Source organism: Neophocaena asiaeorientalis, unplaced genomic scaffold (assembly GCF_003031525.2).
Source record: "Neophocaena asiaeorientalis asiaeorientalis breed wild unplaced genomic scaffold, Neophocaena_asiaeorientalis_V1.1 scaffold472, whole genome shotgun sequence".
Taxonomy (NCBI): domain Eukaryota; kingdom Metazoa; phylum Chordata; class Mammalia; order Artiodactyla; family Phocoenidae; genus Neophocaena; species Neophocaena asiaeorientalis.
Window position 1 is genome coordinate 2,143 of NW_020174426.1, and position 14,337 is coordinate 16,479.

Here is a 14,337-nt window from a genome sequence, read left to right on the forward strand (position 1 = left end):
CTGAGTCATGGTGTAGAAACATGTCTATGCTACCAAGATAATTCAAAATTGTTTTCCAAGGTGGATGTTCTCCTTTGGAAAGCTCCCATCATCACTGGCTGTTTTGATGCCCTATATCCTTGCCGGCAGTCTAATTTGTTCAACTTCCTAATTTTTACCAGTCTGGTCGATGTATAATGGTATTTTCTTGTAGTTTTCTTTATAGGATTGCCGGAGAGACTGAGAATATTTTCATGTTTATTGGCCATTTGTCTTTCCTCTTCTTGAAGTGGCTATTCTGGGATAACTCTCTGGTGGGGAGTAAGGGCACAGACCTCAGAGCCTGGCCCTCAAGGACAGAAGTCCCAGCCTAGAGTTTAGTTTCTCAGGTATTTCGATGGCTGAGTAGAGGCCCTCCTGGCCACCTGCGTCCCACCTTATTCAGTGGCTCTCCCTCAAAACGACTGTCAGGTGGTCTTTATCTCAAGACCAGCTCCACACGGTCTAGTTAAGCAGCAAACACATGTAGGAGCTCAGGATCCACGCACTTCACGACCCCGCAGTCTGGTAGAGAAAACCGTCAACCTTCCTGCCCCGCCGCCAGTGCCGTGCTGCAGGCTGCTCACACCAAAGATGCTGCTTAGGACTCTCCACTGGACACCCCCGTTATTACACAAGTTCCTTCTGTTATTAGTCTATCCTCATGTGTTATTACCACATGAGACCTTGGGTCAGCAAGTACTGAGCTAGGTGCTAGAGACAGAAACAGGAAAAGACCATCAGGCCCGGCACTCAGCCCAGACAGCGGACTGGACCCTCCGCCCGCAAGGACCTCTGCACGGGTTTCCCTCCGGCCTCCGCGTAGGCCCCACCCCACACCTCCCAGACTGCTTCCCTCGCGATGAGGTGCAGGATTTGGTGCCCAGGTCTCAGCCTGTGGGGCGCGCATCACGTAACCGCGTCGGGCGGAAGGGGCGGAGCCGAATGGCCGTGACGCTGCGTGGTCGCCTAGCAACGTCCCAATTCGGAGCGATGGAGGCCAACAGCAGCAGGGAGATCGAAGCCAGGAATTATTTGGAAAAACATCGGATTATGGAGTTGCTGACCTATCTCACCAGCGCCCTCCTCTTTTTCCGGCCGGGTAAGTGTCTTGCCTACCACTCGGCTTTCTGTCGCATACCGAGCAGTCCCCGGAAATTCCCGGTGTAGCCATCCCTTCCCGCCCGCGTCCCGGGGGGCCAGCTTCCTTCCCGGCTACCACTCCCAGCCCCTCCGCATACACTCTCCTGCCTCTCGGCTACTCGAGCCCTTCTGCTGCTAGTTAACGCTGTGGCCTTCAAATTAAGCAAGACTTATTGAACGGCCTCTTTGTGCCTGCCACTAGCTGAGTGTGGCGGGAGTCTCGCCGGTGGAGGGCTCTCGCCGGTGGGAGAGAGGCCCCGAGGTCCGGTAGCCTGCCTCCTGGCTCCACCCCTTACTACTTTGTGATAGTGGGCAACAGCCTGAACTTCGGTCTCCTCTTCTGGAAAATGGCGATTATAATAATACCGATCTCATGGCAACGTGGGGAAGATTAAACAAATAATGTATAAATCATCCTTATGCCTGGTAAGCAACAGATGTTTCCAGTGTTATCCCTGCCCTCAAAGAGTCTGTAAGCTGGTAAAAACAACTGATAGGGTAAAAGGAAGGATATTCTTGAGGAGATAGATTTTCCTGACATGTTTTCTATGTCTGATTCCCTTACAAAGTTTGGATCATTTCATAATTTTTGTGTGGTCTGTAAATGTAAAAGTTATGTTAAGGTGAAAGTGACTCGATGTGCTTCTCCCCAGGGTGCAGAATTGTAATTTACTAGTCTCATATGGAGTGTCCAAAATGCCCAAATTGTCCATTTGCCTCTGGGTAAGGAAATATAAAAACCAAATATTCCAATTTTGCCAAAAGCCTCCCAACTAATATGATCCTATATAAGGCGATCAGGTTCTCTCTAGTTGTTTTAAAATGATAAACCAGCAAAAACTCTGCAACAATTAAAAATAAATAGAAAATCAAAAAAACAAAGTACAAAGGAATGCACTTTTTTAATGCACTGGGAAAAAGTTGCTATCAAACTAATTTTTAAAAACCTAGTTTTTGAAAAAGTGACTAATTACCATCTCTTGCTGGTCTCTGGTACTGTGGTGGTGAAAATAGTCTTTTGCTGTTAGATGCAGACATATATGTAAATGTGTGTGTGTGTCAAAACTTCAGAAATAGCAGAAGTAAAGCCAATGAATCACCAAAGTAGTAATCAGTAAAGTTTATTTTGCACACACCAAAAAGATAGTTTGAAAGCCAGGAGCACTCAAACCAAAACACGGAATGAGGCTCAGGGGTATATTGTTAAAAAGCGGCTTATATGGTGAGAAGATAGTGACTGTTTATTCTTCACAGTAATTGGTTATAATATTATCATCATCTTAAATGATAGGGAATTGGTTACTTCATATCAACCTTGGGAAACAGTTTAAATTTTGCTTATTTACAGAGGCAGAAGCAAGAAATGACCCAGGTCAAGTTAGTCTTGCAAAATAAGCTAAATTAAGCTTTGCTTGTGTAACTTAACTGGTTTTGTCTGCCCAGGGAATTTTTCAAGGCTGGTTTCCATTTGGTCTTGATTTTAACAATACCCCCTGCCCCCTCCGTGGGCGGAGAGTATGAGCAACCAGTATAGCATTATTCCTGGTTACCACTGTTGATGTAGTCAGGCTGAAGAATCGCATATACACTGTTTGCATTAGTTGAGTCCTTAGGCAGGAGAGCCGTGTAGTCACTATCTTAATTCTTTATATGGTTATTGTTGATTTTGTCCAGTTGTGTGATCCTGATGAATGCCATTTGGCATGCGAGTGGCTGGAGACAGGCGTTTAAAACCCTCGAGAGTGTACAACACACTAGAAAGGTTAATATGATAACTATAAGGAAAATAATAACCAAGGATTGAAAAATGGTCCAGAGCAGAGATTCCCAGGACCCAAGATTTAACCAGAGATTCCCAGGACCTAAGATTTAACCAGCAGTTTTTAAGTTTTACCTTTCTAAGTGAACCGACAATTTTTTTGGATTAATGTGCCATTAGGTTTCAGTTTTTAAAGGTTATTTACATAGGCACAACCTGGTGTGTTAGCAATCACACATCCTCATGATTCCTCAAGACAGAATGAAGGGAGGATGTTGTATTTTAGGAGACCGCGCTGCAGGTGAGCTTCCAACTAAATGAGGTGTCTGTGTGCTGTGAGCAATCAGGTAATTTAACAAGAGGCATTTCTAGGGAAACAAAAAACAAAGGCTAATAGTTTGAGCAAATTATAAATTCAGTTTCTGAGTTTGGAGAGCAGCCATTTGAGAAAATGTGTAGATTTGAGTTTGAAGCATCTCCAGATGGTGGAATGAGGATGGCATTGACAGTCTAATGGATTTTCCTGGCTTGCAGTTTGCATGTGTCTGGCGAGCTTCTGAGTGGCCATGTAAAAACAAGCATGCAGATTGCCTGCTCGTGAGCTGTTGTGATTTCTCTGAGGTTTATGTCAAGTTGTCCAGCTTTAATTTGTATGGCTTTGGGAAAAGGGCAGTTGAGTTTCATAGTGATTTGGAGTCAAAAGAGTGGGAGAAAATTGGAAATATTACTTTGGAGAGTTCTAGTCAAATACTGGAAGAAACTAGAAGAATTCAGGATCCAGTTCAGTTTACAAGTAGAAAACAAAACCTCAAAGAGGGTTAGCAGTACTAAAATCTGATATCTACAAACCTGTATTACTAAAACATAATTTTTCTTTCTATAATCATCCCGACTGTTACAAAGGATAACCAGTAAGAGAAATTTGTTTGCAAATTAAGTCTAGTTTCAATAAACTTGATCTGATTATTTGCGTAAGTGCATTAAGAACAGTGATTGTATCGACTGCTTTTTTTTCTATTTCAAATGCTTGAACCACACATTTTTATTTCAGATTGAACCAGGAAATACATGAGTTTAGTTTTATTTTTTGAATTTTTTTTTTTATACAGCAGGTTCTTATTAGTCATCAATTTTATACACATCAGTGTATACATGTCAAGCCCAATCTCCCAATTCATCACACCACCACCACCACCACCCCGCTGCTTTCCCCCCTTGGTGTCCATACGTTTGTTCTCTACCTCTGTGTCTCAATTCCTGCCCTGCAAACTGGTTCATCTGTACCATTTTTCTAGGTTCCACATATATGCGTTAATATACGAAATTTGTTTTTCTCTTTCTGACTTACTTCACTCTGTATGACAGACTCTAGGTCCATCCACGTCTCAACAAATGACCCAATTTTGTTCCCTTTTATGGCTGAGGAATATTCCATTGTATATATGTACCACATCTTCTTTATCCATTCGTCTGTATCGATGGGCATTTAGGTTGCTTCCATGACCTAGCTATGTAAATAGTGCTGCAATGGACACTGGGGTGCATGTGTCTTTCTGAATTATGGTTTTCTCTGGGTATATGCCCAGTAGTGGGATTGCTGGATCATATGGTAATTCTATTTTTATTTTTTTAAGGAACCTCCATAGTGGCTGTATCAATTTACATTCAAATTGTTTTGGGTTTGTTTTTGTAGGTCCTTTTCTTCTCTTGTGTTTCCCACTTAGAGAAATTTCTTTAGCATTTGCTGTAGAGCTGCTTTGGTGGTGGTGAATTCTCTTAGCTTTTGACTTCTCCATCGAATCTGAATGAGATCCTTGCCGGGTAGAGTAATCTTGGTTGTAGGTTCTTCTGTTTCATCACTTTAAGTATATCATGCCACTCCCTTATGGCTTGTAGAGGTTCTGCTGAGAAAACAGCGTTAACCTTATGGGGGGTCCCTTGTATGTTATTTGTCGTTTTTCCCTTGCTGCTTTCAATAATTTTTCTTTGTCTTTAGTTTTTGCCAATTTGATTACTATGTGTCTCGGTGTGTTTCTGCTTGGGTTTATCCTGTATGCAACTGTCTGTGCTTCCTGGACTTGGGTGGCTATTTCCTTTCCCATATTATATTGTTTATTTGAGATTTTTCTTGTTTCTTGAGTTAGACTTGTATAGCTATAAACTTCCCTCTTAGAACTGCTTTTGCTGCATCCCATACGTTTTGGATCGTCGTTTTTTCATTGTCATTTGTCTTAGGTATTTTTTGATTTCCTCAAAAAATACCTTCCCATGTTAGGGAAGTTTTCGACTCTAATCTCTTCAAGTATTTTCTCAGGTCCTTTCTCTCTCTCTTCTCCTTCTGGGACCCGTATAATGCAAATGTTGTTGTGTTTAATGTTGTCCCAGAGGTCTCAGGCTGTCTTCATTTTTTTTCATTCTTTTTTCTTTTTTCTGTTCCACAGTAGTGAATTCCACCATTCTGTCTTCCAGGTCACTTATCCATTCTTCTGCCTCAGTTATTCTGCTGTTGATTCCTTGTAGTGTAGTTTTCATTTCAGTTATTGTATTGTTCATCTCTGTTTGTTTGTTTTTTAATACTTCTAGGTCTTTGTTAAACATTTCTTGCATATTCTTGATCTTTGCCTCCATTCTTTTTCCAAGGTCCTGGATCATCTTCGCTATCATTAATCTGAATTCTTTTCCTGGAAAGTTGCCTATCTCCACTTCATTTAGTTGTTTTTCTGGCATTTTATCTTGTTCCTTCATCTGGTACATAGCCCTCTGCCTTTTCATCTTTTCTGTCTTTCTGTGAATGTGGTTTTTGTTCCACAGGCTGCAGGATTGTCATTCTTCTTACTTCTGCTGTCTGCCCTCTGGTAGATGAGGTTATCTAAGAGGCTTGTATGGACTCTTTTAAATCTGCTTTGCTGGCGCTTTTTATAAGGAATCTCAGATTAGACTTTTAAAGTCTCTTTAGGCTAAGAAGCCAAGCCAAGAACTTGTCCATTGTTTCCATTGTGCAAATATGTATATTGTCATGAAAAATAAGAGTATTTAGTAAGAGTTTCAAAATTCTGGAGGAATCAGGTAGGGAGAAAAAGATTAATGTTTCAACCTTTGTTGCAAATATATACTTCACCAAATTGCAATAAGTTATAGATGGCTTAAAAGAGAGGAGAAAAGAGGCCTCTTTAAATCTGGAAAACAAAACATTAAAGAACCAGCAATGTTTTAAATTAAATCATAAAAATTAAAATCATCATCAGTTCATTCAGTCTTACATAATTAATTCTTATTTTGCTTGATCTTGGTAGGCAGCTTTTTTTTTTTTTTTTTTTTGCGGTACACGGGCCTCTCACTGCTATGGCCTCTCCCATTGCGGAGCAGGCATAGCCGCTCTGCGGCACGTGGGATCCTCCCAGACCAGGGCATGAACCCATGTCCACTGCGTCGGCAGGTGGACTCTAAACCACTGCGCCACCAGGGAAGCCATTGCGGAGCAGGCATAGCCGCTCTGCGGCACGTGGGATCCTCCCAGACCAGGGCATGAACCCATGTCCACTGCGTCGGCAGGTGGACTCTAAACCACTGCGCCACCAGGGAAGCCTGGTAGGCAGCTTTATGAATCAGTTTTCCACTAGAGTTCTAGAAATTCTTACCCAGTTCAATAATATGATTTTATAATTATCAGAAACCTTTACTTTTCAGAGTCTTTTCCATGAATCTTCTTGAAGATTAAGCACTTTTTAGGAACATTTTTTGTGAAAGCATAACAGTAAAACAATAACTATCTGTGAGTGGCAAAGGACCTAAAAATAGTCACGGTTAAAGATCTGGTAAGGGCTTCCCTGGTGGCGCAGTGGTTGAGAGTCCACCTGCCGATGCAGGGGACACGGGTTCGTGCCCCGGTCTGGGAAGATCCCACATGCTGCAGAGTGTCTGGGCCCGTGAGCCATGGCCGCTGAGCCTGTGCGTCCGGAGCCTGTGCTCCGCAACGGGAGAGGCCACAACAGTGAGAGGCCCGCGTATCACAAAAAAAAAAAAAAAAAAAAATTTGGGAAGTGTTCACATACACACACCAAAAATGATGCAATTGACAAGGAAATTTGGTTACTTTTATGATATATAATGTTTTAAGATAATAGCTGCAATTATGACTGATAACATTATGCCAGGATATAGATTTTTAAGAATTTCATATAATTTCTGAATTACTTATTTTAATGATATGTATCTCTTATAAATATCACCTAAGAAGGTTAAATATTGCTTTTTATTTGACGATGTTTCCCATGCAGTCTAATATATCAAATAAGCCTAGGTAAATTAATATTTCTCTTTTAGCTTCATTCAGAATTTGATTTGGGAAGTTTGTTTAAAATGTCAAAACACTGAAAATATGTGATCAAATAGAATCACAGGTCACTGTGAAACAATACTCAGTTATCCATTCAACCAAAGTGACAAAAGATTTCAAAGGCAAATACAGAAAGTTATATAGTTGTAAAAAACCAAACAAACAAAAATTAGCTCTTTTAATTCGATGAGTCAGGTTTTTTTTTCTACATAGTCAAAGACCTGATAATGATAACGTGAAGCACAGTAAATTATTTTCATAAGACGTACATCTTATTTTAATTTTTGGCTGCATTGGGTCTTCATTGCTGCTTACAGGCTTTCTCTAGTTGCGGCGAGCGGGGTCTACTCTTCATTGTGGTGCATGGGCTTCTCATCGCAGTGGCTTCTCTTGTTGCAGAGCACAGGCTCTAGGCCTGCAGGCTTCAGTAGTTGTGGCACACAGGCTCAGTAGTTGTGGTGCACGGGCTTAGTTGCTCCACCGCACGTGGTATCTTCCCAGACCAGGGCTCAAACCCATGTCCCCTGCATTGGCAGGCGGATTCTTAACAACTGCGCCACCAGGAAAGCCCAGGGCGTACATTTTTGTTTCCTAGGCAGATTACATTAAAGGTAAAGAAAAACCTTTGTTCACCATTTCTTTTTTTAAAGATTTTATTTATTATTTATTTATTTTTGTCTGCGACGGGTCTTAGTTGTGGCACGTGGGATCTTCGTTGTGGCGCATGGGCTTCTCTCTAGTTGTGGCACGTGGGTTTTTTTCTCTCTAGTTGTGGCACGCAGGCTCCAGAGCCTGTGAAATTGTGAAATTGTGAAGAAGGAAAAGAAATTCATTTGAGTTTTGCTGATGTGGTTCAGACTGCAAATGTTACAGCCACAGTGCAAAAGTGCTTAGTTAAGATGGAAAAGGCATTAAATTTGTACAGTAAGATATTTTGAGACCACGTTCATATAACTTTTATTATGGTAAATCATTATAATTGATTTTATTATTAGTTGTTAATTTCTTACTATGCCTAATTTATAAATTAAACTTTATCATGTGGTTTCAGGCATTACAGAGGGTATTGGAATGTATTCTCCATGGATAAGGGGGAGCTACTGTATATCCATTTCTTTTTTTTTTTTAAGTAGCTTTTCTTTTATTTATTTACTTATTTTTTAAAAGGTTTTTTTTTGTTTGTTTTTGTTTGGCTGTGTTGGGTCTTTGTTGCAGCACGCTGGCTTTCTCTAGTTGTGGTGAGCAGGGGCTACTGTTGGCTGCGGTGCATGGGCTTCTCATTGCGGTGGCTTCTCTTGTTGCGGAGCACAGGCTCTAGGCATGCGGGCTTCAGTAGCTGTGGCACGCGGGCTCAGTAATTGTGGCTCATGGGCTCTATAGCATGGGCTCTAGAGCACAGGCTCAGTAGCTGTGGCTTACGGGCTTAGTTGCTCATGGCATGTGGGATCTTCCTGGACCAGGGCTCGAACCCATGTCCCCTACATTGGCAGGCGGATTCTTAACCACTGCACCACCAGGGAAGTCCCTGTATATCAATTTCTAATATGTTCCATATTACTCACTATTGTATGACTGATGCTCAGGAAGAAACACTATCTTTATCTTGGGTCTTTGCAAAGCTCCTGGCATTATGATATGTATCTCAGTTTGAAAACGTTGGAATTGTAAGGGAGTTATGGAAAATAAGACTACACAGCGTGGTTGGGCTATTACTGTTGTGAGAAAACGTCCACAATCCCACATCCTTGATCCCTAAATTCTAGAAGCTCTGAAACCCAACAGATTTTCATAACTCATTTAGCAGCCAAATTTGACATAATCTGAAGTCATTTGGTAGGAAAATCTGGCCTTTTCTAGGGTATATTGGGAAATATAGCCCCTGGCTGGGCAGCCCTTCCCAGTGGTAATTCTATGCTGTGGAAGGAGGGAGTATTTATTTTTAGGGGATGACTTTAAAGAAATCAGAAGTTTTTTTAAGGAGGCAGTTGTAGTCACCCAGGTGAGAACTACTGCTGTGGCAGTGGTGGGGATCAGATGACTGAGAGCTACTGAGGAGAAAGACTCTGGAAAGATTGTCATGACTGACTAGGTTTGGGTGTCGCAGGTGCTTCCCATGTTTGAGTTAGTTGAGTGTGGTAGAATCTCGGAGCTGTGGAAGCACACTGACTGGGTTCATACTGGCTGTGTGGCCTTGAGCACGTGACTGTTGTGAGGAGAAAATCAAGTAAGCCAAAGAAAATGTTTATCATAGTACGAGGCACATAGTAAGGGCTCAATAAATACTTGCTATTAGTATTACAACTTAGAACTTGAAGTTTGTCTGCCTTGAAGAACTGATGGTCATTATCAGCTGACATTTATGTAACTTCAGTGGTTAGTGCCATTTGGCTCTTCCCTTCATGTTTAAAAAAATTTATATCTTTATATACTTACGTTGTAAGCATTTTCAAAACATTTTTAGAAGCAGGTGGAATATAAATTATAGATTCCAAATATAGACATTATAGCACCTCATGTAGTCTGAAGGATATACAGCAACAAATCTTCATCAAAGTAACATACCAAGTTCCATTAGCATTATTTACATATTCTAGCCTTAAAAAGAAATGTAGTGAGTTGAAATCAAACTTGGACATTTTTCTCCTTCTAATTTTGTTATACAGTTCAGAAAGAAATGACAGAAGACTACATACATGATGTGATTGCCTTAGTAACCTATCTGCTATAATGTATTAAAAGTTGCACAAAAAGGCACTGTATTAGATTAAAAGTCTGCCTACTTCTAGTTTCAACACATAAATTCCAAGGAGTGAAATACACGGAGGAGAAACCTATATGATTAAGAGAGACTTAAAAACATAACCTATCACAATGTGTGGACTCTGTTTGATTACTGATTTTTAAAGAGTGTTTACAATTTATGACATTTGTGAGACAACTGGAAATTTGAATAATGCCTGGCTATTTGAGAATATTAAGAATTTTGTTAGATGTGTAAATTGTATCACGATAACAGTATTGTGGTAACATAAAAAAGAAAAAGGAGTCCCCTCTTCAACAAATGGTGTTGGGAAGACTGAATAACCACATGCAGAAAAAGAAAACTGGACCCCTGTCTAACACCATTCACAAAAATTAACTCGAAATGCATTAAAGACTTAAACATAAGACCTGCTACTGTGAAATTCCTAGAAGAAAACACAGGGAAGAAGCTCCTTGACATTGGTCTTGTCAGTGATTTTTGGATATGACCCCAAAAGCACAAACAACAAAAGCAAATATCAACAAGTGAGACTAAATTAAACTTTAAAACTTCTGCACAGCAAAAGAAACAATCAGCAAAATGAAAAGGCAGTCTATGGAATGGTAAAGAAATATTTGCAAATCATATATATGATAAAGGGCTAATATCCAAAATAAATGAAGAACCCATATAACTCAATGACAAAAAACCAATTTGATTAAAAATGGGCAGAGGAACTAAATAGATATTTTTCCTAAGAAGACATCCAAATGGCAACATGTACATGAAAAGATGCTCTATATCACAAATCATCAGGGGAATGAAAATTAAAACCACAATGGGATATCAAGTTACACCTGTTAGAACAGCTGTTATGGGTGGACCTTGAGGACATTGTGATAAGTGAAATAAGTCAAAGAGAGAAAGACAAATACTGTGTGATATCACTTACATGTGGAATCTAAAAAAGCCAAACTCCTAAAAACAGAGTAGAATGGTGGTTACCAGAGGCTGGGGGATGCGGGATAGGAGAGATGTTGCTTAAGGGTACAAACTTGCAACTAGTAGATAACTAAGTCCTGGAGATCTAATGCACAGCATAGTGATTACAGAGAACAATGCTGTATTGTAAACATCAAACTTGCTAAGAGACTAGATCTTAATTATTCCCACTGCAAAAAAGCCATGATCGTTATGTGATGTGATGGAACTATTAGCTAGCACTGCAGTGGCAATCATACTGCAGTATAAAGGTACCAAACCAACACATTGCACACCTTAAACTTACACAATTTTATGTCAGTTATAGCTCAACAAAAAAGAGAAAAGGGGGTCCTTATCTTTTAGAGATGCACACTGAAACATTCAGTAATGAAATGTGATTGCTGTGATTTACTTCAGAATAATACAGGAAGAGGGGACCTAGGTGGGATCATGGTGAAATAAGACCAGCCACAAAACTGAACAGTTGAAGTTGGTGATGAGTTCATTATACTTTTCTGTCTACTTTTATTATATGTATGAAATTCTCAGTGACAGTTTTTAAAAGACTTTTAAAATACACACACACACACACACACTCCTACTAAATCCTAGGATTGAAGTACAGTGATGGAGCAGTGGGACATTCATCATCTAAGCCATACCATTTTTACTTCTTTTGGCTTCTTTTATTACCATAACTAACCTGCATTATTTCTGAAAAGTGGATTGATCTTGATTTTTCATTTTTCACATTGTTTAGATGAAAGCCTGTTTATCCATATCCAAAATACTGCCCTTATGTTAGGAATGAACATTTATGCTTCCTAATTGGAGGACTATATTAATCTAAATGTTTGTTTTTTAAAATCTATTTTTTCCTTCTTCTAGCTGGCCTTTTCTCCTGCATCATGTTTTCCATTTTGAGGGTTTTCAACTTTGTCCATAAATTAAGAGTCACCTGAGGAGCTTTTTTGAAAAATGCGTAGATCCAATCTCTGGACATTTTTATTCAGTCATCCAGAGTAGAGCACTTTTGTATCTAATTATTTAATTGTTTATTGTCTTGCCTTTCCTGTAAGCAAGGCCTATATTCCCAGTGCCTTGTACAGTACTTCAAATATAGGTATTTAATAATTGTTACATGACTGTTTCCATTTGTGACATATTTTAATTTCATATCAGAAAGAATTGGAACTATTCTTTTACAGAAAAACCAAGAGAGTATTTAATATCTATATTGGAACAGCTGAGAACTGCCAAAGTATCAGGCGTGGCTTTCCCTTTCTTTATGGATAACTCTAACATTGCAGCCATGTTTCAGATGCTGGACTCCTCGAATAAAGGATCCATATCATTTATACAGTATAAAGAAGGTCAGTATCTTCTACAAATTGAGGTAATAATTTGTGGTCATTCTGTAAATTTCCCTAGCTGAAACTAATTCTCACTTTTTAAATTTTCCTTTCTTCTTATTCTCATAGCCCTAAAAACCCTGGGTCTGTGTACTGCAGATGAAGTTTTAAAAGATGATGGACATGGAATAACTTGTGAAAAATTCATGTATGAAGTGTAAGTTTATTTTTAAGTGACTAATATTTAAATAACGTGGCATGATTTTGAAGTACAATTAATACATTTTAAAACAAAGGTTCCTACCTTCTGATAGAAACATTTCATTCCCCTGAAACTTTCAGCTGACTAGAAAGTGAGGACAGGCAGGGCTGACAGTACTCTGTAAGCCTGGGGGGAGGGGAGGGAGAGGATGCTGGGGTTAGGAGGATCCAGATGCAGCTTCCTTCTTTTCTCAATGGGAAACCCCAGCAATTCTCAAAGAATGAGGTAGAGAAGCGCCGATCTGCTAGAAAAACTAACAGAAAAGCTTTAAGCTCAATATACTAGTTGGAAAATCTCTGTATATAGAGTAATAAAATTTCTCTCAAAATAATTCCTAAAAATGATTTCATAAATGTTTATCAATAGTACAGGCTGCATGCCAGCCTGAAAATTTCGGGTTTGAGGTATTACAGCATGAAAAGTACTAACTAAATGCTAAGTCAGAAAAAACAAACAAACAAAAAAAAAACCGAGGGAATAAAACTTGATAGTTCTGGAAGCCTCTAGCTAATCTAGTTCAGTTTGTTTAAAAGTTTTATTTAACATAATCCAAGGCCAAGGAGAAGTTAGAACAAAAAAGAATGTTTAAGATTCTCATCTCATCATTAGTTACATAATTATTCAACAAAAAACGTTTCATTACATTACCTACCCCAGAGAATGATGGTAGCACAGTGCTGTAGCTGAAATGTTTCATCCACAAAGCAAAGGTTGCCCACTGTCACATGGAATGGAACTAGGAAGTATTCTGAATGGAAAGACATTTGTAGAAAATGAGAGCAATCCTATTTCAGTCACTATCTCATAATATGTTTTCTTACGGGAAATATAGTGAATTTCCAAACTAGATACAGGAACTTCAATTATAAACATTTTATTTTATTTTTTAACATCTTTACTGGAGTATAATTGGTTTACAGTGGTGTGTTAGTTTCTGCTGTATAACAAAGTGAATCAGCTATACATATACATATATCCCCATATCTCCTCCCTCTTGCATCTCCCTCCCACCCCTCCAGGTGGTCACAAAGCACCAAGCTGATCTCCCTGTGCTATGCAGCTGCTTCCTACTAGCTATCTATTTTACATTTGGTCGTGTATATATGTCCATGCTACTCTCTCACTTTGTCCCAGTTTACCCTTCCCCCTCCCTGTGTCCTCAAGTCCAATCTCTACGTCTGAGTCTTTATTTCTGTCCTGTCCCTAGGTTCTTCAGAATCTTTTTTTTTTTCTTTAGAAAAACCGTATGTGTTAGCATACGGTATTTGTTTTTCTCTTTCTGACTTACTTCCCTCTGTGTGACAGACGCTAGGTCCGTCCACCTGACTACAAATAATTCAATTTTGTTTCTTTTTATGGCTGAGTAATATTCCATTGTGTATATGTGCCACATCTGCTTTATCCATTCATCTATCGATGGACACTTAGATTGCTTCCATGTCCTGGCTATTGTAAATAGAGCTGCAATGAACATTGTGGTACATTTCTCTTTTTGAAGTATGGTTTTCTCAGGGTATATGCCCAGTAGTGGGATTGCTGGATTGTATGGTAGTTCTACTTTTAGTTTTTTAAGGAACCTCCATATTGTTCTTCATAGTGGCTGTATCAATTTACCTTCCCACCAACAGTGCAAGAGGGTTCCCTTTTCTCCACACCCTCTCCAGCATTTATTGTTTGTAGATTTTTTGATGATGGCCATTCTGACCGGTGTGAGGTGATACCTCATTGTAGTTTTTTTTT

General features: G+C 39.5%; 1 protein-coding gene across 6 annotated transcripts in view; it reads left to right on the plus strand.

Moving 5' to 3' along the window:
- Positions 1 to 745: 745 nt before the first annotated feature.
- The window catches only part of PUS7 (pseudouridine synthase 7), a 105,093-nt gene continuing 91,501 nt past the window's right edge, over positions 746 to 14,337 (plus strand). For 2 of the 6 annotated variants that reach the window (XM_024756723.1, XM_024756722.1), the window contains exons 1-3: positions 768 to 1,120; positions 12,192 to 12,356; positions 12,465 to 12,552. In XM_024756723.1, the coding sequence (XP_024612491.1) occupies positions 964 to 1,120; positions 12,192 to 12,356; positions 12,465 to 12,552 (410 nt within the window). In that variant the 5' untranslated portion in view covers positions 768 to 963. Of the gene's footprint in view, positions 1,121 to 12,191; positions 12,357 to 12,464; positions 12,553 to 14,337 lie in introns of all 6 variants that reach the window. The other 4 variants (XM_024756719.1, XM_024756721.1, XM_024756724.1 and 1 more) reach the window with 3 other exon arrangements.